This window comes from Lagopus muta, chromosome 2 (genome assembly GCF_023343835.1).
Source record: "Lagopus muta isolate bLagMut1 chromosome 2, bLagMut1 primary, whole genome shotgun sequence".
Taxonomy (NCBI): Eukaryota; Metazoa; Chordata; class Aves; order Galliformes; family Phasianidae; genus Lagopus; species Lagopus muta.
The window spans coordinates 101,663,211-101,690,973 of NC_064434.1; the positions used below are offsets into that span (position 1 = coordinate 101,663,211).

The following is a 27,763-nucleotide window of genomic DNA, read 5'->3' on the forward strand; positions in this document are numbered from 1 at the left end:
CTAATAAGTAGAGCCAGACAATGTGACTCCCTGTCCAGAGAAAGCCCTGCAGCGCTGTAACAAGTGGTGAATCTTGAAGACATTCCCAACCTGGAAAAAAAAAAAGGATCTTACACTGTGATTCCTATCTTGTAGGATTCGGGTCTAAGAAATCAGATGTGTCTGTGTGAAACAGCTGAGGTGATTCTGGTAAGCAAACACGCTTCTTCTCAGAACAGACTTTGGGTTCAAAGAAAAGTTGTTCAGGCACTTTTAAGTCAGATTTTCAGGTGAAGTAAGGTAATTTTTGAAGGAGTCTAGTAAGAAGTTAGCAGTTAAACTTTTACAGTACATATTTATAAGAAGCAGTCCAGATGTATGAAACAATTAGAACTAGAACAATTAGTAGCTCTAGCTCTGGAGGGGACATCATTCATTTCCTGCCCTTTTCTCAATTAACTATAAAAGAGCACCAATTTAAAACTATGTCTATGACGGTCCTATGTCTAAACCTAAGAAATATTATTTAACAGATTATGATTCTACGAACATTTGCTGTACATTTCCCATTCAATGATGGTCAGGCTTGTTAGTCTGGGCTCTTGCAGAATGGGGTTAACCATTCAAGAGAAGAACTGTTCAGGAAACAGCATTGTTTTAACATATGCAGAATAATTCCTTTGTACATGTCAAGTGGTCTAGGATTTTTATTACCTATTGCTATTAAAGTTTGGAGAACAACAATTTTTTCCTCCTATAACTTAATACTCTATGAATTTAAACTAGGATGGTTTATTTCTTTTTAATCTGTATTCTGTTCTTTTCTCTCACAATGTGTACTTCCTTTGAATTTCCCACACTCTGTACTTCCTTTTTCATACTCATTTTCCTTCAAGCAAAAATATTTTGTTGCCATAGCAATATTTCCTTCTGTTACAATTTCTTCACAGAAGGTTTCCTTCGGGTTTCTCTACGTTGCGACTAATACACACCCAACAACCACCACCACCTCACACCAAACCCCTCCATTCCCCAACCTCCTACCACTCAGCAACTTCTCAACAGCCTACCTTTATCTTTAAATACAGACACACTCCAACATACTCTTCCAAAGTACTCCGGGCTAAAAACAGATGTTCATTAAAAATGCTGATAAGAGTCAATGACACCTGTTATTTCACATTTATTGTACTCAATCCCATCTGTTAAATCCTAGCCTTTATTGCACTAAGTCTTTTCTTCTGTTCCAGCTTTATACCTCTTACTCTGGTGATCATGTAAATTTAACAGTGTGCCTTGAAAGTTGTATTTTATTGAGCAAACATATCAGCATGTCTACACACTAAAGACAGCTCTATAACAGAGGCCCAGTATCATTGCAATGGTTAAGGATGAGTTGCTGCGTCTATTATAAACCTCTATTGTATATGTATGATATCTCTGCAATTTCAATCCGCAGCAGATGGAAATTTGGTATTAAAGTTAGGAAGAACATATCCTTTTCCTCCTTGACTTTCCACAAAGTGCAGGGCCAATTCTCCCTCATGCCTGATATTAGATAAGATGCATGCTCTTAATGCTAAGAATTCTCAGAGAAAATATATTGGCTCAATATTTCCTAAAAACCGGCTGCCTAAGGATAAATAGCTATTTATAAAGTCCTGTTGCAGGACCAAACTTTGAATCACCCGTTGAGTTACAGCTCAGTTACAGCATTACTTACATATTCTGTTTAGCTTTGTCAATAGCAATACTTTATCTTCTACTAAAATAATGCAGTGGGAATGTTTGTACAATTTCCACACAAAAGAATTCCAATACAACAAATACAGACAGGAGAGCCAGAAAATACTCTTTTTAGAACTCTGTCATGTGAATTTTGGCATATTTTGGGGGAGCAAATGGAAACTAATTATGTTTTGCTTTTTTTTCCTTTTCTGTAGGATATCACATACAAGAACAAAAATGGTAAGAATGGCCATTTGCTTAGACCAAAGACAAATCTAACATAGCATCATACCAATAGGTAGGCACCTAGGAGAGAATGTAACAACTAGGCAAGCCTAAGGTGATACTTTAGTAATCCTCACAATTTATGGTTCAGTGACTCTCTGAGCTATAGGTGGTTTCTACGCTGGTATTCCTCAGTGAATTTCTCTTTCCTGTATCTCCCCTTTGAACTCACGTGCAGTTCTACCATCCATAACATCCAGTGGCAAGGAGCTTCATAGTTTAATTACATGCTATGTCAAGAATCACTTCATTTTGAACCTGCCACATACTAGTTTTGCTTGATGACCCCTAGTTTTTTGTTCTAGAAGAAGCAGCGACACTCATTTACTGTCCTCTTTCTCCCTAACACTGATGATTTAATAGATCTGTATCTCAGTTGACTCTTCTATAGCTTGAGGAGTTCTGTGCAGTCATTCCCTGCATGTCTTTAATCACCCCAGCTGTCCTTCCTACAGCTCTTCGAGTTCTACTACATCCTCTTACAGATAATAGGACTCCAAAACCGTACGCCATATTCGTGATTCAGGCAAACTGAAGTTCATTGGTTTTTTCTAGTGTTTCTAAAAATTCCTGGCCTTCCATGCTTGTGTTGAGTGCTGAATTGACCATCAGTTATATGACTAAACTTCTCTTCACAAAGAATCTCATACTCAACCATTTTACACATGAAGTTGGAAGTCATGCCTTGCCACGTGCTTCAGTCTGAACTGCTTTACATCAAACTTTAATTTCTATTATTTTGACACTATGTAACTGAGTCCTGTGAAGTAATTTTGCTGTTATTTTTACTAATCCAAATAATTCATGATCATTAGCAAATACTGGCACCTTACTATTTGCTCCTTTTCCACATTACTTATGTGTATGGGTCTGCTATACCCAAGTTTGGTGACTTCTACTCAGTGAGACACTGATCTTTTACTCTGTTTCTTACCTTCTATTGAATTATCTATCTGCAAAAAGGTTCTCTTGCCCTGTGATATCTTTTTGTCTTTAAGACATTTTGGCGAGATAAATTCCAAAAAGGTCTTCAATGGTCAAATGGTTGTAAAAAGAAATGCCCCTACCCACTTCTATCCTGGTCAACTGGCTTGAGGGGAATTTCAAAAGAGATCTGTGTGCCTACCAGGTTTCTGTATCGGTCTGTGAACCCTTCTTCAAATATTTTTTTTAGGCTTTGTACCTCTATCCTTCTATTACAATAACTGTACCTGAACACTTACCTGATAACTGGCCAGTAATAATGAGATAGAGGAGCTAGACATTTACAGTGCAAATCATTTCGTTTATCTTCAAATAGCTCATTTTTACATGGCTAATCAGGTAGGCTTCCTTTATAGTTAATTGACAGAGATAGGCAGACATTTGATTCTTCGTGCTTATCATAGATATCTTCCTTCAGTGGGATTACTCATCCTTTGGGTGCCCACATCCTTCTGCTAACCACAGCACAGATAAGTGTGTAGGACATCCAAATGCTACATGATTGAGTTCAGAGTGGTGAGGTGAGCTCCCAGGGTGCTACTGTTACCAGTTATTGGACAACTGACTATTGCTGACTTTTCTTCTAAATTTTACTTATTGTACCCTTTCCTTAAGAAGTTCTTAAGAACAATAGAAGGGAGCTCTGCATGTGAGGACAGGGGTCGAGGGTTATATGACTGTTCAATTAGCACTTCTTGGAGGCCACTGAATGCAAGAGGGAGAATAATAAGAAAGATGAAGCTCTTCTAGGAAAAAAAAACCAATTTTTGCAACAAAGAGATTATAGATTGCCAAGGTTTGTTCTGTTCTGATCTCACGAGCAGAGCTTAAGACAGAATACTGTCAGATGGTCCACGCACAGGAAAGTGAATTGTGATGGTGGGATTCAGGAAGGCTCTGAAGATGAATGGAGAAAAAATGTCACAGTAAAGAGATGAGACATGAATCAGTGTGGAAAGACTGCAAGGCAAAAATAAAAAACAGCTTAAGTTAAGGTTCCTGGTCAGGACCTCAAGAAGAGGTATTTGAGCGTCACTCCGGAAATCATCATCAGTGACTATGTTGTTGAGGAAGGAGTAAATGATGACATTGACATATAATGAAAAGCTGAGGCTTGCTTACTGGGGCAACTTAAATATGAAGCTATGTTGGTAAGAACTTATTCTTGGGTTTTCATCCACAAATATGGTACATTTTTGTATTGTTTTCACAATTGATGTATGCCCAAAGCCTCTCAGACTTTAGGGGACTTGCACAGTTGTACAGAAAGAAATGTGACTTTATGAGGGCAGATTATCAGTTACATAACACAGCACAACAAAATAATGGTTGCCATTTGCACTCAGCTTCTAAAAGTAGTGATACTTAACACGTTAGCCGGCATGTGGGAATAGCCTTGGCACAAAGAACATTGGTCCAGTATGGCTATTTTGTTTTCCTCTTATTATTTTTTTAAAGTGCAGCCTCAGGGGTGGGGATGAGGCAGAGATTTGGAAGAGTTCTGACACTTCAGACCACCAAGCAGCCAGTCAATTGTGGCTGGGGGAAGTTGCTCCACTGCAGAGCAGCTCTGGGACTATTCTAAATGTGCCAAAAGGGCCACCTGTCCCATCCACCAAGCAATGTCTTCCATCTGGTTCAGAAGAATATCTTGGCCCAAATCTCTGAAGGAGTTTTCTTGCATTTTGTCTTCAAGGGATTTTGTTCTCAAGTAATGATGTCACGTTATTTGCATTTTTTTCATGATAGTTTGCTCAATTTTTTTTTACATTGTGATTGTCACTAGAGAATTAAATCCTGAAGCCGTTCCTGTGGCATCAAAGCATCTAACTGAAAATGAAACCTGTTGTGGATGTGGTTTAATTAAAAAAAAAAATCATTAGCAACATAGGATGAAGCAAAGATATTCTAAACTTTTCCTGAGATTTAAATATCTCTTTAACTAAAAAAATTATCTAGTTCCATTGAATAGGTGCCTTTATTTCATGTTTCACAAACGGGTCAAGAAGCATGACCAGGGGATCTATTCATGTGCAGGTCCATCACAGCCATTGAAGTTCTCATTTATCAGTGCCATGGCAATATGAAAACCTTTGGTTTTGATCGTTCTGGCAAGATGACAAAAAATGACTCTTCAAAGTTCTCTCCAGAAGGTGCTACTTTAGTCAAAACGCTGCTACTGAACTTACTCCTGTGGAGATGAATTCTGCTCATGTGGCCACCATAGAGAACCTGACTGACATCAGTGGTCATTTTATCTGAAGGCATAATTTAATGCCTAATAGGTTACCTTATGAATATAAAAGACATTCTCAGTCCTGAATCATGTCATCATTAATGTTTATACATATTTCGTGACACACTATGTACCAATATAATTATAGATTCTACTTTTAGGGTGCTCTTTAAAAGGATCATAAAAGCTCTTTGCTGACTTTGTCCCTCAGTTCCATACAGTTGGCAGCAAATGGGATGAGGAATTACTATGAAGTCTAGGCATTTTCTCACCTTTTGATTTGGGGGTCCTGTTTAGGATGGAACACTCGCGGTGCACACCTACTTTGCAGATCGCAGTTTAGAGATACAAGAACCTCTTACAAAGGGTTAGTTCATACTGTGTAAGTGATCTTGCTGCAGAGGGAAAGAGCTCTCTTTTAGTTTCCCAAAGGTTGTCTTGGAAGTAAGCGATAACTACGTCAAATAATCATGTCAGGTAGTATAGTGGTGCACTTCACAACTCTTGAATAGCAAAGTGATTCACAAAACCCAGTACTGGCTAGAACATATGTCCCTTGATACTAAGGATCACCTACTTTCTCACCTCCTGTATTTCATGAATGTTCTGCCAGTATGTAGCTTAACTCTTCTTTGCATTTAACCAATACTGAATACTGAGAAGAGCATACAAGACTTTTGAGAAGATCTATGAAGGAATAAAACCAGTAACAGCAGAAACACATCACTTTCAATTTTAGACTTGGACAAAGCAGAATATTTCTCTGAATATATTCAAAATTATGTCAGTAGATGTGATCAGAACTGCACTTTACTCTTGAAAAAGACAAATGCATTATCCCGATATTTAGAATAGAGCTTTGCTTCATAAAGAATCGTATTTGTCCTTGAAGCTGGTGGAAGAGGGGTGGATAATGGAATTATCAGATTATAAGGTCCAAAAGGTTTTGATTTTAGTGTTTTTCCATGAAAAAAAAAAAAAAACAAAAAAAAACCCAACAGATCCTTAAATTGTATGTTCAGAAACACATGAACAAAACAGCAGAAACATGGAGCTGCACATTCTAATTCTAATTCTCTGACTTCCCAACTGCATTTCAGCCTTTACTTGCCAACCCAGCCTCTGCTTCCAGCTCATGGTATGTTATTTTTTTCACTGTCTGTTTGAAAGAGGCAGAAAGGTTTGAATAAAACAGGGCAGGCATGTGTTTGTGCCTGCGTGTGTGTGTTAAACAAGCAAGATAATTTCATGCATTAGAAAATATGGCAAGTACAATTTACGAATGCTTGATCAGAGTGAAGCAAAGCCATGAGTCAGCGATGCCATAGTTAACAGATGAAAAACTCTCCCATCTCATTCCATGTTCTGTACATGGCCAGATGAGGCTGTTACACAGAAGCAGGAGGTGGTTGTGCAGCCACTCCCCCATTACACAAATACACTTAGTAGGCAGTGCACAACAAAAGGGTGGGGGCAAGAAGGTTACAGCTCCCAAGGCTTCCTAATAAATCCACCTCTGCTCAACATTTTACATAATGATATAATGCATTATATTATTATAGGCAGTGACATCATAATAAAATACAGGAATGCTACTCAAGTGGCAAGGAACACCTAAGATATAGGTTTACATTTACAATTCAGTTCCTGTATTTTTTAATTATAGATAAGAATTTAAAATGAAAATTATTACTCATTCTATAAATACTGTTGTAATGGATTCTTGGCATATAATTAAGAGGCCTTTAATTTTAATTCTGTATACTGAACGCCTGTTTTTGGAGATATTCCATATTCTTTATTCAGGACCTATGCCAGCAAAGCTCTGTATCTCTATTTTAGTAGAAGCTGAAGATTATGCCCATCTCAGGCTGCTGCACCATGTTCTAACCCATCTTGTACTACAGCCTGTAGTTACAGAGTGCCTTCACATGGTTCATAGGACCTACCATCACACTGTTCTTTTTCTTTTTTTCTAGAAACTGAGGGTAGAAAAATACTTAGCCCATAATCTCACTGATAATGTGAAAATGGATGTTGCCAGTTATGTTCAACTATATATAAAACCTTTCAGACTGCAGTAAAGATTAGAATCATTGGCTCATGATTATTACGAGGTGAGGATAGCCTTTTTGAAAAGGTGACTGCATTTCTCAATTCTAGTAAGTACAGACACTCGTACCTTAAAAAGTACAATAACTGGCACCTTTTTGGCAGACTCAGCAGGCAGGTCAAAGATTGTCTCAGCATGTAGAACGAATTAATATTTCTCTCCCAAGAGCGGGTCCTTCTAGAAAAGGCTTAAGGCAGATTGGTGGGGCATTCAAAAGAAAGCTGGTGGGGGGGGGGGGGGAAGGAGGGGGTGAACACTTCTGTTTATCTGAGCATTTTTCAGATTTAGATCTAGAAACATACAAGCATTTTAATATTTTAATCTTGTATTAAAAACTACACCCTCTTCTGTCCATTCCTTATGCTTCTGGTCTCCTCTGCAGCCCAACACACACCCTACACTGTCTTATTCTCTTTGGATCTGTACTACCACTCTACTCTTTTGTATTGCTCTGTTTGGCCCCTTATCTGTCTTTAGTCCTTTGTCCTCATTTCCCTACCTTTTGCTCCTAACCCCTCTTTCCTCACCTTTCCAAACCCCCTTCCGAGTTTCTGGCTCTCAGTGTCTTTCAGCTCCTTATCTTCTACATTTCCCTTCTGTGAATATGTTGCTTGCTTTTTTCTAAAGCCCAAAGGAATTGTGGAAGATGCTACAGTATTTCGGAAACACTTTTTCATTCTCAGCCGTACAATTTAGGAAGCACTGTGTTTCCTCCATCCCTTGCTGCAACAGGGAACAAAGTGATTATTTAGCTTTTAGGAAATGTTCACAAGAGGGCAACAAATGTCCCCTAGCGCTGCATCAAACTACACTGACAATTCACAGTGCATCTGCATTCAAGCCTTCTTGCTTTTATTTTGCTATTATTTTGTTTAGTCCTGCATACATATCGTCATAGCACAAATTCGCTGTGAAAAGATTCATTAACTATTTGTAACTAGCATGCAGGTATTTAGTGCCAAGCAAATATGGCTAAAAAAGAGAACGGATTGAATAACAAGGCTTGAGATACAGAGTGTGTAACTGACTTTAAATGCAGCCCTCCTGGCATCCACATAGAGTCGCCATTTCTAACGAACAGGTAGAGGGGAGACTACTCAGTTTCCACTGTCCTGTTGGGCAAGACATGGTGATCCAAAAAGACAAGAGCAGAACTCTCTCCACACTCATAAATGCAGACTGGCAGGAATGGCTAGCCTTGCTTGGCTCCTCAGAGAAGGTTATAACAGCAGAGGCTGTAGCTTCTGCATGCCTAGACAAATTAGTGAGCATTGTGCTTCCCTATGATTTTCCCAGACACTGGGAGAATTGGCCTAGATGACCTTCTCTCTCCCAGAATCATCCAGCTGGTTCACCATTTCTCCAACAAATCAGGAGCATGGTCAGTTTAGCCTACATTCAAATAATTCTGGTCACTTAAGAAAACATCTAAAAGGAAATAAATACCAATTAAGGCACAGTCACTTTAATACAATGAAGATCATCTCTGGACATGATTTCCTTGCTTTATATCAGATAAATCTGCCATTTTTGAACATTTCATTTTGTACTTAGATTATGTCTTTTCAGATAAGCTTTAAGCGTTACCATCTGTTCTGCAGCAATCACATGATCCTATCACTTTGATTCAGTTGAATACAAATCCCTTTGACAACAGGGAAACAGCAAAATAACATTCATTTGTTCCAAAATACTGCATAAAGTAGATTCTTACAAGGCTGCTTTATAGTGGAGGTAAAAGACACGGGGAGACTCTCCTATACATCTCTGGTCTGTGTCCCATATTGTCCAGGCAGCACTCTGGCACTGAAGCTTCTTGTCTGCTAGAGAGATTGAGACAGCATTTCAGCTGTGTTGAGCAGCCCCAAGGGCTGGAAGCTCAGCCAGGGCCCCGTGCCTCTGCATGCCTGCTAGCATTTCGAAGCAAATCCTGAGTCAGAGGGAATACACCTTTCTCCAGCAGATGTAAGTGCACTATAGTTACTACACCTCTCAGCAATCTCTGAGGCATTCTTTCCGCGTCTGTCCTCTGCAGGCAACTGGCCCTCAGCCATTACAGTTGGCCACGGCAGCAACAAACCTTCCCTGCTGGTTTCTAGGACAAAGGCAAAGGCAGAGATTGTACCTGGTATTGTGGCCACATCTATGAAGAAAACTCCAGTAAGGGCTGGTACATATTATGCAAATATTTGGAACACTCTTCTACTTAGAATAATTTCCCATGGGTATGGACCCGTTTAGCAGAAAGCTGATCCTGTTCAGACTCACTAAAAATTTATATGACAGGATAAATTATTTCTCTTTAAGTTTTGGAAGAAGCATGTATTGTACCATCAAAATAACTTGCAGTTCCTGGCTTTGCATACACAGAGGACGTATATGATTTGGCTGGCACACAGAAAAATGAAGCATTGCAAGTCTTCTTACCATATCCATCTAGACCTCTCCTCAACAAGGCTCTACAAACATTTGGGTTATTATTCAGAACATAATTTCTCCGTATTTTCACTTGATGAATAATTCTCGGAGGGAACGTATCATTTGTATTTGTGGTTGAACACATGAAAAGATCAAACTGCTGCATATTGACAGTTACAGTAGATCAGAATTTATGCTATTGATGTACCAAGGATACAAGGAAAAGAATAGCAGTATATCAGGGTAATATAAATTCTAACTGAATTTGGTATGACGACTTCTCCAGTGTTGTATAATTTACTGGCGCAGACTTTTAGACCTTAAACTGTACTCAAAATGACTGGAATACAAATTTATATTTGAGACCTCTGAGGTTGACAATGACAAAATGCAAAGACAAAATGTCTTGGATCAGACATTGCTCATTTGCATCTATTTAAACTTGAAGTTTTCTCCAAACCTGTAAGTTGTTTTAACAGTTAACCTGCAAGCAGTTGGTGAATCTCTCAGAAGCATGCTATCTTTTTTCCATCAAGCTAAAAGGGAAAGTTTGATTCATTTTAAGTGCATCGATGACAGAAGAGCTCTGAATAGCATTTTATCTGCAATACTGTACTTGAAAGGAATGAAGTGCAAGTTAAACAAACAGTAACAACGAATGCATTTTTTTCAGGGGTGGTCCTCTTGGAAAACTTTAACCACATTAAAGTATGCAGTTATTGAAATATGCAATTAATTCTAAGTTGATAGAAGTTGAAACTGTCATTCACCTGAGCAGGTGGTGGAAGAACCTTCTTGCATATCTGCTGATGGGGTCTCTGTACTCCAGCACGGTTGTATCCAAGAGGGGTCTTGTTGGAGCATAAAAGGTTCCAAGGCTTGCCTCAAGCTGTGCTGTGGAGTTTAAGTAGAGCAGCAATGAAACAAGTGAAATCGTTTCAATTACAACAGGTTGTTCATGTTTGCAGTCAGTCAAATTCTTCAAACACTGCTGAAACACAATGTTGTTGTAGGATAGATGAAATTAAAATATGACAGCTTGTACAAACACAAATGTGCATATCAACTTTCATTTTGAGGCAGAGTTGACAATGACTTTGAGCAACAAAAGCTGTCAGAAAGATGAAAAAGTTTGTAACACATCAAGTTCTCACCAGAACCATACAATTAAAAGTGACTCATAAGAAAAATACAGTTTGAACAAGTTTGTCCAGTAGAGATAAACTAAATTATCTCAGATTTTCTATGTCCTCTTAGGCAGACAACAATGAAGTTCAGTTTTTCAGGGATTATTGTTATATCTTAGGTCAGCAGGTGACAGAACCTTTCTTTTGATGGCCTTGAGGTCTAAGGAGCCTCCTTCAACCAACACTTCTTCAAAAACTTTAAATAAAAGGGTCTAAAAACCCTGAGGGTTTGACTCTCCTGCAGTGTGCAGAAGAGTCAACCTCCCTTGTCATCAATAAAATAAAGCCCTTTTGTTACAGAAGTTGCATCTGCTTTACTTTCTGACTGGTATACTCCACAGGTATAGCTCTGAGCCATTTTACTACATGTTTCTAATACAGAATCATAAATAATACAGGAAAATACATAGCATATATTTGTGTCCCCTGAACGTGTCCTGTGCTGAGTTGAGATGAAATATAATAATTATATTTATGCTACATGACTTCTGCTTAATAGTCAACACATAGTATGAAACTTTATATACAGAACTGCCTTCGTTTCAGCTGGAATTGAATTATTTTCTCCAGAGTGTTTGGTAGGATGCTGTGTTTTTGGTTCTAGAACAAAAACAATTGACTGAAATTCAGAAATAACTAATGAAGGTCTCACTCCTAAGTCACAGGGAGAGTTTACTATGCCAGCATTGGTTCTCCTGTCAAGACAGACACACAAATTGCTACTGCTAATCAGAATTTTGTGTGGGCTTTAAAAGCAAAATACAACCAACCTATTGTCTCATTAGGTAGAAAAATCTCCCTGATTTGTTGCTATTAACATTTGTCTGAACTAGCCATTTCTGTATTCAGTGATAAAGGTTCTTTATTTCCAAGCATAGTTACATTCTATTTCATTAGGTTTGATTGCACTAAATGTGCTAATAGTACTGTGTTAGAAACACAGGCAAACTGTTAGTAAATTAGGTTTTGTGTTATCTTGCTGTCTAGGTTTACGATAAGCTGAACTTTAAAGGTATTTTCTTTCAAAGCAGCAGTCAATTTAGATTAAAATTGAATACAGCGGTACCTTTGCAAAAACAAGCTATACTTTCTCGCCATTGCTGTTTTCTTGACAGCATGTTTGGTACTTCAGAAATATTCCAACCTAGATGGAATATGAGTAACTACCAGCACAGTTATAGATTCATTAGATAGCCCAGCTTGATGTTGAAGGCAGAATAAAGATCTCAAGGATAACTGCCACATCACTATAAATAAAAGGCCTCACTGGGTTTTTGCTAATAAAAAAGAAAACAAATTACTATGCCAAATTTGTTAGATTCACACAGAATAACTCCCGGACAGAATAAAATTTCATCTGCTGTAAACAGTGTTAAGGGAGCTGCATGGGGGGAAACACACAGACATCTATTTATAACGTGCATATTTTTTACAAGAGTTTCAAACCCAGCCTTTTTCATGGGTCCTTTTAAAAGCATGTTTCATTTAGAATTGATATGCTACGTTTGCAATGCAAGGAGTTTTTAATCAGATCCCCCAGACATGACAGTTGATGGTTTGGCAGCAATGTAGGACACTTTGGAGTTTTGCTATCATCAAACACACCAGAACCCTAAGTATTCTTTCTGGGCACAAAAGATGCCTGGTCCCCAGCTGCCTGCCTGCTAGACTGGAGGATAACACCTTCACTAAATCAAGGCACTTCAAATCTTGAAGTCTCTTGAATTTCAAGATACACAGCAAATCAAGAGGAAGGCACCACACCAGGCTTCAGCAGAGACAAGGCTGAGCCTAAAATTCATCAATTCTTGTGAGAGACCCCAGCTAGTACTGCAGGGGGGCAGGAGATTACTGCGAGGACAAAAGCTATAATCCTAAAGGAGGCAGCAGAGGACAGTGTATTCAAAGCCTTCGGATCTTGTAGCAAAAGAGTGACCCTTCACAAGCACCTTAACAATTCCACTCAAATCCTGTTAAAGGAGAGTTTCCCTGCTTATGTCAGTGCTGTCTCAGTATGAGTACATAACAAACATTTGAAGCCTGTGTTAACTAGCATTGGTCTGTGACCAAATCTGTGTACCACAATAAACTTACAGCGTATATGAGATAGTGCTATACGCGTTAGGTCATGCCTGTATCACACATGTGTTGAAATAACGTGCATTTTATTATCATTCTTGGTAGAAACATTAACTGAAATTCAATCAACACATTAATCCAGACTTCACTGAAATAATTATTTCTAAATACGACATTTGATTAGGGAGTGCTATGTTCAAATGGCTGACTATTCTCCCTATTGTCTTTTTTATACAGTCAATAAATATAACATCATAATCCTTATAAGAACTACAGATCCCAGAAAAGCACATTAGAAGTGCAATCAGTCTCTTACCTTCTCTGTCTGGTGTAAGCTTTTGTTTAAGCAGGTGATTGACAATGGCACTCAAGCAGATGTAACACTGATGGCCCATCGTGTTCCAGTTCATGGTGTTCAGGACGTTAATTGCCTCATGTATCTCATCATAACGAATGTATTGGTGGATGATTTCCACAAGGCCCAGCTGTCCTCTTGTTATCACACCTTTTTTAGGAAACATTAAAGCAGAAAATAGCATTAAGAGAATATATAATAGAATATTTTTCAACAGAGTTAAAAATAATTACTGTTGATTAAAATAAAAGTTAAGTTAATGGGTTTCAATGTTTAATTTCTCTGTAATAGAACTCCATGTTATCATATTAAGATTTAGGGTGCTCTGGACAGGGGACTTAACGCATGGACAGTAGAGAGAATGTGGCCAATATCCACCAGTGAAAACATCATGTAGTGGAGCAGTGCTAGAGAAAGCTCATTCCCAGATTTTCATTTTGTTACAAATGAAGCCATGCATTTGCTCACCATAAGAGAAGAAAATGAAAGGCACATTCCCCACTCCACAAGATCATGATTTTACTACAACACTTAGTCTCTGATCAGTGTGAATTAAAACAGATTCTCAGATGTTGGCATGTAGGTCTCAGCTCCTGAACAGGGAAGCTGCCTAGAAAGACGCAGAAAGTCATGTTCTTAATTGTCTCTGACTAACTAGATGATCACATGCTGTAGGTCTTGCAAGGCACTTTAGTAGCTCTTCCTTCCTTTGGGTCACTGTGGGAATGTATTCTTTATCACTAATGCTCCAGATGTCAGGAAAAAAAAAATAGAATAAATGTTCTGTTTCCCTCTAAATAAAGCATAAAGCATGTATTAAAAAAAAATCACAATCTACATTCTGATGGTGTTTGTGGAAAATAATTCTAAGGAAAAAATTCTGATGAGAAAATGAATTTCAGTATGGATTTTAGAGCCATCTGATGGCTGGGGCAAAAAGGTCTGCTAACAGAGAAACGTAGACATGATATACAGAAAACAGACCTCACAAAATTTTCATAAAAGTAGTTGTGAGCATTGTTCATGATGGACAATAGGAGTGGAGAAAAAAAGTGTGGGAAAAGAACCCATTTGACTGTAGGTCTGGGTCAGACAGTCTGCTGAGAACCTGAAAATACAGACGTGATGTTATGTATTCGGTCATACGTATATATTTGTAATAGATATACATTTAATTCTATACATATATACATATATATGTTTGTCAAGTATTTGCATATATGAAAGACTATGGACATTATACTGTGTAATAGCTGTGTTTGATCTGTGCGCATCTCTGATTGTATCTAATCGTTACAATAGGATTTATTCTCCTTTAATATTTCTAAAGCATTACACACGTTGGGAAATCTTCATATAAATCACTAAGTGAAGATGAAAATACTGATTTGCGAGCTAATTAAATATTATATTATATTTTAAATATCCACTTAGGCCAGCAGTGCTGAACCACTGGCACTGGTAGCAGGTCTGGCGTCATCCACTGTTTGGGCTGACATCAATGACAAGCAGCTGTAATGCTTTTAAAAATGAATTTGGCATTAGACAACAAAAGTATCTGCCATTAGTGTTTGAGGGTAGATTTAAAACGAACCCTTTCCTGAAATAAATCTACCTAGACTTATTCCAGGATTCATAGTTCTTGTCCAAGAGCATAATGTGGCAGCTGTCAGTTAAAAATCTATTTTCCAGGAGACTTTTATGAGACACAATTCAAGTAACATTAATATAATTCATAAATGTTAAAAACAAAGGACTGTGGAACTCCATGTATTCAAGAGAAGAGACATTACCTAGCATGAAACACTACATCGTGATTCAGTAAAACTGTGCAGCCCAGAATCAATCATATGGTCACTTCCAACTGCATTCTGTGGGAGATCCTCCTATGCTTGAAGAGATTTTAAAAATGCTATGTATGATGCAATAGCTGTAGATCCAAAAATGTTGGGTTTTTTTTTTTGGAATGGCAATAATAGGGGTATTTCTAGGGCCAGTAAGAATAGTTCATTCTTAAAACATTAGTGGATTACTACAGACTAAAACCTTCACAAACTGCAGTACTGCCTTGAAAATTTTCTGTGTATTTGAAAATCTAGGAATACTAATATATATTTTAAAAAAACAAAAAACAAAACAAAAAAAAACAGCAATTCTACCCATTGTATGGAAATTCCACCTTAGGTGTGGAAAACTGAGTGGTAAAGCTGAAAACCAGAATGCAACAGAGAACGGCACGTTTTTGCACAGTGGACTGTAGAGGAGAAGGTAGGGAGGGGTGGAGAGAGAGATTTTACAATAATTATAAAGAATGAATTTTAAAACGTGATAACTTTCAGCTGTAGAGGTCAACAACTTCCTATTTATTTGGATGCTTGACTTCTCTTGGGTGGTGCGCTTCCGGGCAACCTGCTTGGGAAAAAGAGGTGACGGCCAACTCACTGCCTAATTGATTTAGGAACGGTGCCCAGGGAGACAGTCCAATTAAGTTTACAAGCTGGCAATTAGCAGGAAAGGCCTCTAAATCCCTGCACTGAGAGCCTGCTGCCTCCGTAAGAACATAAATGTGCTAAAGATAGCAAGGGGAAAGCTGAGCTTTCTGGAAAGCTGTTGTGAGCAAACCCCATGAGGGAGGACTATAGAAAAGCAAGGTAGATGTGGGTAGAGTGCCTTCTGCTTGACAGGTAAGAGGTAATTTAGAGGATGTTTTTTTAATGGCCAGCATGCACAAAAGCATCAAATAGCTGTTTTAATTAGTGTTCTGGAGGGCTCTGCAACCATTAAACCTGTCACTGAACACAATACAGCTGAATCATCTCGAAATAAATGGTAATTTGTAAACATTTTTAATAGCAATTTTGGATCAACTCTTTTGAAGGTATATAACTGTAAATCAGTCCAGTGTTTTTCCTGGTGACTTTAATTTATCTTTTTGCTGTGGCATATGCAGTAAAAGTTTGGTAAAGCCAGATTTTCTAATGTTTAGACAGATATTTCCCCACACAAAAGCACATGCATATCACAAATGAGTTTCAAACTTCACAGTCACCTGGCTTCTTAAAAATAGGTGTCTTCCTAATCACAAGAGATTTGTATGAAATACTTACCGAAACAAAACAAAAAACACACAAAAAAACCCCGAAATGAACTCCTTTTAAAGACAAAGGTAATTCTTATTTCTTGGACATATAACGGGCAAAGTACTGACATTTTCCAGGATAAAATATACTCAAATATAATATACAAAATATACTCCCCATGGCTGTCTGCCATGGAGAAACACTGGACTGGTAGACAGAAGATTTAAGCATGATAGTTTTTTTGGCTCTCACACTGGGTCTGCACCACTGTAACTTGATTGGCTTGAATGGAATGAATGCAGTTCTCACTGATGATGAACCACAGGGGTTATATTCTTAGTTCAGCCACTGACACCTCATTTAACACTTAAAAAGCCCTCCAACTTTCCTTTACTCTTGTTATTCTGTTTGTAAATTGAAGTTAATTACAGTTTTACTCCCTTAAAGCCTCTTTACACCTAAAATGAGAAGTGCTAATAAATTCTAAACTATCATTGCTTTTTTCTTTTGTTCTCAACTGCTAGTAAATTATTTGAGATGCTAAACTTCTTTAAAGGTTATGAAAACCTTCCTTCTTGTGTGAAGTTTTAAAGGGAAAAAGTAGTGTGATTTCATGTACCAAGGCCAAAAAAAAAGAGTACTGAAAAAAAACATACACTGTAATGGAAAAGATAGTTGTATCATATACAAAACTAATCTGTTTAGGAAAGAGAATAGCATTACTATCCTATTATGACATGTAGCTTATTTTGGTTTGTTACAGGTATTTATACAGAATGAATACAAATACCTACAATTGTATTCTACAGAGGAAAATAATTTTTAATATGAGAAACTGTTAGGCAGGGGAAAATAATAGGATTCTGAGTCACATATCAGACACCACAAGAAAAGATATTAAATAATAGTGAAACATAATGAACTCCTTGATTTGCATCTTCTAGAGATCATCGGAATCGTGTGTCTTTAAGGTTCTGGTCCCATTTATCTAAAAGGCTGTTTTCAAACGACATAAAACTTCTGAGGTACGGATGTTTCCTTGAGAGCCTAAAGGCTCAATAGATGCGCTCAGTAACTTACCAAGTTTAAAGCGAAGTACTCCTAAGGGTCCTTTGTCAAACCTAATGAACAAAAGATCATGGACATCCATGCCATCAGCGCTGGGAGATGCAGCTTGAGCAGCAGCCCACTGAATCTGGATGAGGCTGCTAGACACGTCAAAGTGTTTGCTGAATTGCAGAGTTGCCTCAGGTGAATAGTTGTCTGCTAAGAGCTGAATTTTAACTGGGGATAGTGCCGTGTCAAAAATCTGCAGCTCCCCTTGAGAGCTTCCAACCAGGAATATGGCCCCAGAAGGGTGGTAGGTTACTAATGCAGGCAATAGTTTTGCTTGGGCTAACAGAGTCACTTGGTTGTACGCATCATACAGAATTATTGATGAATCTTCGCAGCCCAGGACCAGTTTGTCTTCTGTAATATTTCTGCAACAGCTGATTGCCCTTGATTGTAGTGGTATTCTGGTGACTGCTGCACACCGAATTTTGTTTCTAACACAGTTGTAGATGCAGCTGTCAGCCATGGGCTTTTTATCTGCAGAGATGGAGTGCTCAACTGTGTGAACCTGGTAAGGCTCCTTAGTGCTAAAGCTAGCATCAAGTGGATCCCATTCTGTACGAACGTAACTCAGAACCTGTAAAAAAGCCAAAATGCTTTGGTACTTATTTGTAAAAAATTATTCTTATATTTGACAATTTAAAATTAGACAGCTGAAAATACATTTTTTTCATGACTCAGTAAGCTAAAACAAGTTATTAAATCTACTGTTCAGGCTTTTCAAAGGTTAATTTATTGCTATAGAGTCTGAGCCATTTCTTTTATTCAGAAGATATAATAGGTTAGCAGCATTAAAGATAAAAGGAGGGATTGTCCTAACAGTCCTACTAGAAGAGAGATGAGCTGCTGACATATCAAAGAAAGGCTGATTATTCAGAAAAAGTGGAGAGAAAAATCCCCAAATATCTTGAAAAATTTATAGTAGACTACTCTAAGCATCACAGATAGAGCATTTTTGATCATTTGCTCTTGGCCATGGTAACAGAAAATACTATACTGTGGAGGTGGAAACAATGGCAAGTTTAAACAGTGTACACTACACACTGCCAAACAAGTAGGTGGTAGATGCCTTTTAGTGACATATAATTAGTTACAGGAGAGAAGAAGTACTCTTTAGAGGTACAAGCAGGTAGGAAGAACACAAAGGCAGAGTATGATCCAAAGATAGCAGCTGGCAAAAAGTAAGGATTTCCAGCGTAAAAACATGAGAGACACTATGAAATGATGGAGGCAACAGTGGAGTCCAGTGCAGATTCATTACGCATCTGAGAAAGAGGTACTGTAGATGACTTTAGAAGGGAAACTGGGGGAGAAGAACCAGTTGTAGTTAAGTTAAACATGGTTTATAAAAAGCTATTTGCCTGAAAGAGACAGGAAATAGACTTTGTCAGAAATAGAAAATGTTAAAGAGCCAAACCATACCCATCATGTTATTCACAGGATCAAGTTGCTGACCTGACACTAAAACTGCTTCTTTTGAGTCTAGGTGGTATGCAAGTGCCACTTACGAAAAGAGATACCAAAACAGAGATGGAGAATACTTGGAAACTTCAGAGTGAAAACAGAAACATGCACAGTATACTTAAACACTTTGAAGCTGGTTTCCACAGACCACTAGACTAACTGAACTAACTGAATTTAGCCATTCAACTCGTAAAGTTAGAGACTAAGAAAGTAAATTTTTCTTTGGCATACCAACCATTACTTCAGAAACAACAAATGGATTTGGGATGCTGATCAGACTGATTAGGATGTTTACTTATTTTGTGAGCAAAAGGGCTTCTCATTTAAAAGCAAGAAAAATCACTGTAATAATTCTGTGGCTGTAAACCATCTGCCTGTTAATACAGAAGTCCTAGCTAGTGTAAGATAAGGTTAGGGACAAACTAAGAACTCCTTAATAGGCAAGAAACAGAACATCAGATGTGAAGCATCTAAAAGAGAAGCCAACGCAACCAACTTGTGAAAAGCAGGTAATCTGATTTCAATGAAGGGCACTGATCAAAGAAAATACACACCAAAGCAGAAATAAGAGGTTAAATAAGCTATACAGCTTGAAAACCCATTTCTCACCTGCTCCACTTGCTTACCAATGACTTAGCCTCTGCAGCTAGTAATTTAAGTAAATCCACAAAATGTGCAGTGGCTACTGTTCAGAAGTTTGGTTTTAGAACTGCTTAAAACATGTAGCTTATTAGTATGTTAAATTGCATAGCAAGACAACCTGTTAAGGGGTTATGTGTACAAAGGATTACTGTGACCACAGAGCTGTGTAACCCCAAATAAAGACAAGGTGAATTGTCATTTGCTCTGACTACGCACAGAGACCGAGACAGCTGCCTTTCAAATATGTGAAATAGAAATCTTGCCCAAGCAAGTCTTCAAAGCTTCAAAACTTAAGTGAAGCGAGCCTTGAGGCCCCCTGGGACTCTCAATTCTGTGTTCCTGTGGCAGGTTTCAATGCACCACATTATTTACCTATTTTTCAATGCAAGAGAAGTGACTGTTGGAAAACAGCAATAGAAACAGTAATAGAAAAAAACAAATGTTGCCATCAGGTCATTTGAAAGTCAGCAACTAAACCAAGTCTAATAACTTCGTTCTGTCAGGTTAGCACAAAGGAGGGACAAAACGTTGCCTGGTAATTTGAATTTAAAAGAAAGTAGAATTTTATATCTTGGAAGGTCTAATTTAATTAGCCTTAACATGAGAAGTTTCCTACCTGCTCATAATTTTGAAAGCAGATCCCTGAAATGAAGTTTAGGGTTCAGTTGGTTGCTGTATGTTAAAAAATAATATGCTAGGGAAATATTCCTAAGAGAAGACTATTTGTTACATTACAAAACATAAGTTTTGACATAATGTTTAAACAAACTAGGCTTAAAGGAAACTTTCTAGAGACTACTGGCTGAAAAGAAGAGAAACATCTCTCCTAAGGTTGGAACCAATGAACCTTCTCACACATCAGTGGCCTCATTTGCCTCTTGAAGGAAGAACAGCAAGCCTAAGAGAACCTCTTTGTTCTGGTTTCCAATTCTGCTGAACATAACTGGTATTTGGCACTCTGAGGAGAGAAAAAGGATATTCTCTTTCATCTGAGAGGGAAGATTTGAGTTTCTCTGTCAGAAATTTTACTTTTATTAATAATTGCTCGTGTCACTAACTGAAGAACTAAAGCTGAGACATGCAACTACAAAACCATGTTAATGAAGCTAAGATAACACTCTTGAAAAAAAGCATTCCTTCCAGGCTTTCCAGTACCTAAGGGGGGCCTGCAGGAAAAATGGGGAGGGACTCTTTATCAGGGCGTGTTAGCGATGGGACAACGGATAATGGATTTAAGCTAAAAGAGGCTAAATTTAGATTAGATATAAGGAAGAAATTCTTTACTCAGCGGGTGGTGAGGCCCTGGCACTGCTGCCCAGAGAGCTGTGGGTGCCCCATCCCCAGAGGCATTCAAAGCCAGGTTGGATGAGGCTGTGGGCAGCCTGAGCTGGTGGGGGGCAGCCCTGCCCACGGCACAGGCTTTGAACTTGATGGTCTTTAAGGTCCCTTCCAACCCAAAGCATCCTGCAGTTCTATGAATCAAAGCAGTACAAAGACTAGCAATCAAATCAAAGCATATTTTGTTCCAAAGAGACGGTACTCCATTACCTGCCAGTTGTTTACCTACATGGTAAAGTAGTGATGTGCTGGTAAATGTAGTGAACACAGCGCTCCAGCAGTTCAACTGAAGGATTCTGATGGAATTCCTGACAAGCAGAGTTCTAACTGCCCTGTAACCCTGAAGGGGAACATCACTACAGCAGTGTATCTTTCAGTTAACAAAACCAACATTTTCATGGGGAAGGTGAGAGCTAAAGCTTTTGGAGTTTCCTCAACAGTGTGTGGGACAACTGTCAGAACTGTGGAGGAGGGGCAGGCTGGTGGATCTGAAAGGATAAAGACATACTGTCACACTGCTATTTAGTCCATAAATCTTGGGCTGATCAGTTAACCTTAGATTTCAAAAGAAGCTTTCTGGAAGAATTTTGCATTACTTTCTGTAAAATAAATAAAATGTTGTTTTTTAAAAATCCTTTACAGTTTAATGACATGTACATTAGAAGCCTAGCAAATGTATTTTAAAAGTATCCACAATTTATGTACATTTGTCTTATGAATGCAGTAGTCAAGTGCCTCTACTACACATTTGTACAATTTAGTTCCTGCAGTACTGGCCTGTGCCATGCATCAGCAGATAGCAGTAAGAGATACTATGCATGCCAGCTTCTCAAATCCTAACTCAGAAATCATATCAATCCAAGTAAAGGAATCTGACAGTCTTGATAACTATGGGATCTGAATTGTACTAGCTAACATACCTTCTTCCTTTTAATGTTTGAAAGAAATAATAGCACTAGCTTCTGTAAGTGATATCACTCTCCTCAGTGCAAATCGTTGAACACTCAAAATTGAAGCATGCTGTATAGAATACGGGGAAAGAATAAAGCCCACATACCAAAACAAATACAAGTTTTAAACAGTAGTACTTAAGCAGAAAATTGGCTTACCAAGCAGATTAAAAAAAAAAAAAGAAAACAAAAGAAACAGAAATAAGCTTGCTGTGACTGGACTGTGCATCTGTTGGATGAGACAAATGTTTCATATATTTTATGGATGTTAAAGAAATGCTTGCTAAATTTCACACAGTGAAGCTCCAAATAACAACAAACATTTTAATTAGAAATGTAAAGTGGGAAGGGTAATGCACACTGGAGTAAAATAGCTTTAAATACAGCACTGTGAAAGAGGAAAAAAAACAAACAACACCTTATATTTAAACTCTTCTACAATAAAAATACAAGGCTCCTATCCAGCTTATTTATTTGGCTGCAATGGATTTCCAGTCCCAACTGCAATCTTACTATTTAGCTCTTCAGCCAACATTTATTCTTATTTTCTTTCAAAACTTATCATCATAACATTTATCCTGCATTATTCATCAAACTTTTAACAGAACACGGCATCGAGATTTTACAGTCCTTGTTGATGTGTGTGAGAGGTACCTGACTATTCAGTCACACAGTGCAGATGCTTTTCTGACTGCTACAGTACAGCTCACTCATGTAAGGTCTGATGTGTTTATTTTACAAGTTTGTTGTGCCACGTAAAGGAAATAACTATTAAATGTTGCTGTGAAAAGATAATGTTCTCTCCCAGGAAAATGTTTCCATAAGACTGAAGTATAATTTCAGCCATTTGTATTAGCAGTAAAAGGAGAAAATAAACATAGCAAAGACAAATGTAAAGTACTACAGTAACCAAGCCTCAGCATCATCACCTATTAACTTTTGCTGTTTTTGCTAATGTTTGCTATTCAAGTTGATTTTAACATGACTGTCTGTCAAAGCATTTAATCCACGGATGATTTCAGATATGATCCTATTTATTCAAAGTAAATTGAAGTCTGCTTTCAAAAATTTCTTGCATTATCCACACAGTCAGATAAATTAAATAGCATGATCACTGGTACTTTAACAAAAAAGAAACAAGCAGTCAATTAAATAAATAAATTGGGGAACCGACGGGTTTACCATAGGAAATGGAGACACACACAAAAGCAGACAAAAGTTCAGCAGACACTGCTGCAGCAGCATGAGTGCATGCACATCAACACACATCATACGCCAGGGCTGTCATACATTAAACAGAAAAGCACTTTTATTCCTTCAGGGGAGGATTCCTAAGTGAATCCTACTGCATGCAACACAGCAATTGCTGATTGCAGAAAAAAAGAAAAAACGGACAAAAAAGAAACACCGAAGAAAGTCAGAGAAATCAAGATTTGCAAGGAAAAAGTTGTCCCCATTTTTAAAAGGATAACGTCTACCTTTAGAATTAATAGCAGCAAACGTTAAGGCATAAGGCCATAGAGCACAATTCCAGTCACATATATAGTGTATTTAAAATGTGAAACGGCTTTTCTTCTTTAAGTTGAAGTGTTGCTGAGGTACACAATAGTAAGTCACCTCGGTGCATACTGTGTAGTTAGTTACAGGATATTAACATGACAAGGGATTGGGCTGTCTTGTCCCAGGGCTGTTGCTGTCCTCATCCTAATAAGTAGTCTTCTGGTGGGCAGCAAATACCACTCGGAACATTTTTCCAGGGAGGAAGCAGTATCATTCAGATTTGCTCTGCAACAACAGTAAGTGCCAGTAGCTGGCAGATCTGTTCGTGGTTTTTGTAGGTCAGCACAAACACGCTGCACAAAGGCTGTGGGCAGCGCTCAGGCATTTTCTCAGGCTCGGTTTATTTTTTCATAAACTCAATATGCCAAAGAGCTAATCATCTGTAGACCAGATATCCTGCTTTTTTCTTAATTCTCGATGATAATGATGTCTTACCAAAGTGACACCATTACTTTCACATAAAATGTTAGTGGCGTTAATTTAACACATTCCTTTTTGGTTATTTCCACAAACTGTCTGATTTCATTCTCCTTATTATTCTTCTGTTGACAATAATCATTCACTTGTTAAAAAAATCATGGTATTGGTCAAAATATGATATGTGAATGTGAATTTACTTTTATATATAACAAGTCATGTCACATTTTTCTTCCAGGGCTATACCTGAAGAATACCACAAATGGTAACCTGCTAGGAGCAAAGACAGGCAGGTTTACAGAAACACTGTGCCACCAGCTGTTTAGAAGCTGTCTGAAAATGCTAACTATGTTTGTACTCAGTTTAAGCTATCCCGTGATCCTCAAAAGCTGCAAGTGTTAAGTAAAAGTGGCCTTCCTATGCGCAGGGGGAGAAACATGTACTTCAGTTAATTGCAGATTGGGAATTGATGTTAGTTCTAGAGCTGCTGGGCTACGACATTCCCTGTCTGGGAAGGGGAATTTAACTACCAACCGTAAGAATTACTAGAGAAATAAGGAAGAAAAACACAAACAGTACTGTAGGTTACCTGTCACGGATAACAGGAAAAGTGCCCCGGAGGTAAATACATGGAATAAACTACAACCAGCAAAAATAATAATTATCTATATATTTATACATCTACACATTTTCCAAAACGGTGGCGCAGTGCATAGTATTTTAATGACAAATAAAGAAAAAGAAATGTCACGTGAGGAGCTTAGAATTAAAACAGGCAAGTGTAGGCAAAGGATGAAAAGAGACTGAATAGTTAAATTTGGTAGTTCTGCTTTCTAAAATAATTTCCGTATATTTATACTACAATATAGGCTAAATTAAAAGGATTATGAGTTTAGGCCTAAAGGCTCAGTGAATGCTTATTATCACTATTGTGTTAAGCACCAGTGATGTGCTTGGGACTACACTAGACAGCCCCAGCCCCGAGCGATTGAAAGTCTAAACCAAAAAAGGATAAAACAAGGTGCGCCGAACGATGCAGAGCAATGCTGTAATTTGGAAATCTCCCTATAACATACACAACAAAAAGGAGAAAGCTTTTAACTAACCATGTGAATTTCATAGAAGAAAGGAGCCCCTAAAAAACATCTCAGAAAATAGAGACGGCAAACTGACATTAGGGAGCATCCTGGAAGAACGTGCAGAGACTTGGAAAGGAAATGAATGGCATGGGAACGTTACTGTCAGAACCAGGACTTACAGATGTTACGGTAAGAAATCAGATGCGAGCTGTGAGCAGGATGACTTTTCATAACGTGAAACTCGCACAGGAGAGCATGCTGCAAAAACTTAAGGGAACTGATGTCACCTTTAAGTACCAGAATCATTTTCACATGTGATCGGTCATAGCAGCAGTGGAAACTGAGAACTGCAGGTGTGTGTCTGGAGGAGGAGAGGGATGAGTCAAAGATGACCACTAGTGGGGAGAGGCCAATTGAAAAGAACAGAAGGTGGAACTGGAGGTAATTTAAACTTAAATTCTGCAGTGATTACTGATGCAGATAAGAAAGAAAAACTGTCTCAACTGCATTTTCTCTTTTGCTTTCAATATATAGAAAATCCCAAGGGAAAAAGCTCACTGAAATTAATATTATTTACCAAAGAAATAATTCTAAGATGTGTTAACACGTACGTCTTCCCAAATTAAAGAGAACTGAATGTTGTTTACAGGAGCAGCTTATTTGAAGTGTTACTTTTGGTTTTTCCCTACAGGGAAACAGCCTGTAACAGCTACCACAGAACAGCTATCCCACAGCTGGCCCTGAAGTTTGTGCTCCTCTCCCACAGTCAGTGCCTTTTTAGCCCACAGCAGAAGTGGCTTAAACTAAACTGAAAATAAAACAGTCTATAAGATCTATATAAGATGTTAGTCCAGAACAGCTTATCTATCTTAAATTCAAGCTATAGCTCTTTTCAAAATATGCTCAGATAGCTTCATTTAAAAGTTTTTATCAAATATAAACTGGATTCAAATATTCTAACATATATGAAATAAAAATGAAATAGATGAAACGCCTAAGAACGTAAGACAAACAAGTGTCAAGTGGAGAGTCAAACTGTAAACCTATTCTAACTTGTAGCTTACAATTCTACCTGTAGATGGAGAATTTTGATTTTTTCTTTGAGAAAATAGTCCCTAATTTGATCAGTAGTCATCACAACAATTTAAGCAGCATCTGCTTGTAGTTAAAAGCTTACAATAAAACGCTTAAAGTAGATTAAGAAATGCCTATTTGTTAACACTGCAGACAAAGTAAAATAATTGCATTGGAGAAGCATGCAACAGCTACAGTTTCCAGAACAGGTTAAAGAAGTTTTAGTGGTGACAGCCTCAAAGCTCTTCCATTTTAAAGACCTACTGTAATTGTTATATTTCCTAGATTATCAGTTTTGATGTGAAAATACTAACCATACTAAATAATGCGTTTTTTTCTCACTAAATAATTAATACTTGTTTTTAAAATGAAGATGGGTCATTTTTCTCCCTTACATTTTAAACATGTCTGTTTCTTTTTATCTACCTGAAAACGCATTTAATCTGAATAATTATTTCTTTAGCAAGTCTGAAAATCATGTAACAAGAGAGTTCAGAACTTTACCTCCAGTTTGCCATGTGCACAGCCTAACAGCAGTAGGTTGGCTCTGTCCCTTTCACAGGAAATAGGAGACCAAGGCCATGCTCCATCAATAGCTGCTGACCACCAGCAAATGGCCAAATCTTGCATACAGTTTATTGCCAGGTGACGTTTCATCCTCCTACCTTCTAGTCCAGGTATATCAGTGTAAGAAATCTGATGGAAGAAAAAAATGCAGAAAATATTTAAGGTAGTAAAATAGCACAGGGGGAGCAATTGGGAGCATTTACTTTGCATTTGTGAAAGAGAATCCATATATACACAAAGGACTGTGCACATATATCTCCATATAGGCTGTCTGTAAGTGTGAAAAATATCTCCTTAGACAGAATGAGACATGCTCACACTTTTATCTGCGGGGAGGGGATTGGGAAGGAAAGGAATGTGAGTTAAGAAGGAATTTACTGCAATGACTCCAATCAATACCAAAATGTACAGTCATGGTTGCTTGACAACATCGACCTACACGCAGGATTTAAGCTTAGCCATATTAAATGACAAGTTCTGCCAAGCTGACCAGAGAGCTAAGGTTAGTGCTTAAGACATAAGCAAATATTAAATACATTCTATGCTGTTTGAGCAAACGTGCATCTTTCTTTCTCTTCCCTAAATTAAGGCACACACACACAAATATTCGCTTTGTAAGAGAATATATACTTTTCTGCATAATGTGGATGAGCTACAGCATCATGCGTAAAGTTTATGCAGCTCTGGAGAATTGTGCCTCTTTCTCAGGAAGGATTTGTGGAATTTATTATTCAAACTCTGTTATTTTGGAGCATGGTTATTTGAAAACATGAGCAGTGCACCATCTGGGTGACACATGCCAAGGAAATATAGATTGCACCGCATTTCTGCTTAAGGAATTAATGGAAGGTTGATAGCTAGGGGAGAAAAAAAACTATCTTGCCATTGCTGGTCAGCAATAATCGAACCACTTTCTGGGGATTAAGCGCATGGCTAAGCCTACTGGACCAGACACTAGCAAAGGGCAGGGGGTCTTCTTATCAGAGAAATGCTTCTGGAGCCAGTCTCACTACATGACAGATTGCTTTCATATTCCTGTCTGCAAGGCAACAAAGGATGGCAGTAATGCGATAATGCCAGAGTGCAATGGGTGTTAAGAACCCGTTGCATTTATG

The 27,763-nt window shown here is 38.0% G+C and overlaps 1 protein-coding gene across 7 annotated transcripts in view; it reads right to left on the reverse strand.

Annotated features, from left to right (window-relative positions):
• LOC125689132 (WD repeat containing planar cell polarity effector) overlaps nt 1-27,763 on the reverse strand; it is a 138,604-nt gene that overhangs the window by 39,540 nt on the left and 71,301 nt on the right. For 6 of the 7 annotated variants that reach the window (XM_048935967.1, XM_048935966.1, XM_048935960.1 and 3 more), the window contains 4 exons: nt 26,586-26,777; nt 17,525-18,134; nt 13,326-13,514; nt 10,514-10,637 (listed from right to left, as the gene is read on the reverse strand). In XM_048935967.1, coding sequence (XP_048791924.1) covers nt 10,514-10,637; nt 13,326-13,514; nt 17,525-18,134; nt 26,586-26,777 — 1,115 coding nt within the window. Of the gene's footprint in view, nt 1-8,332; nt 9,146-10,513; nt 10,638-13,325; nt 13,515-17,524; nt 18,135-26,585; nt 26,778-27,763 lie in introns of those variants that run through there. The other variant, XM_048935968.1, reaches the window with a different exon arrangement.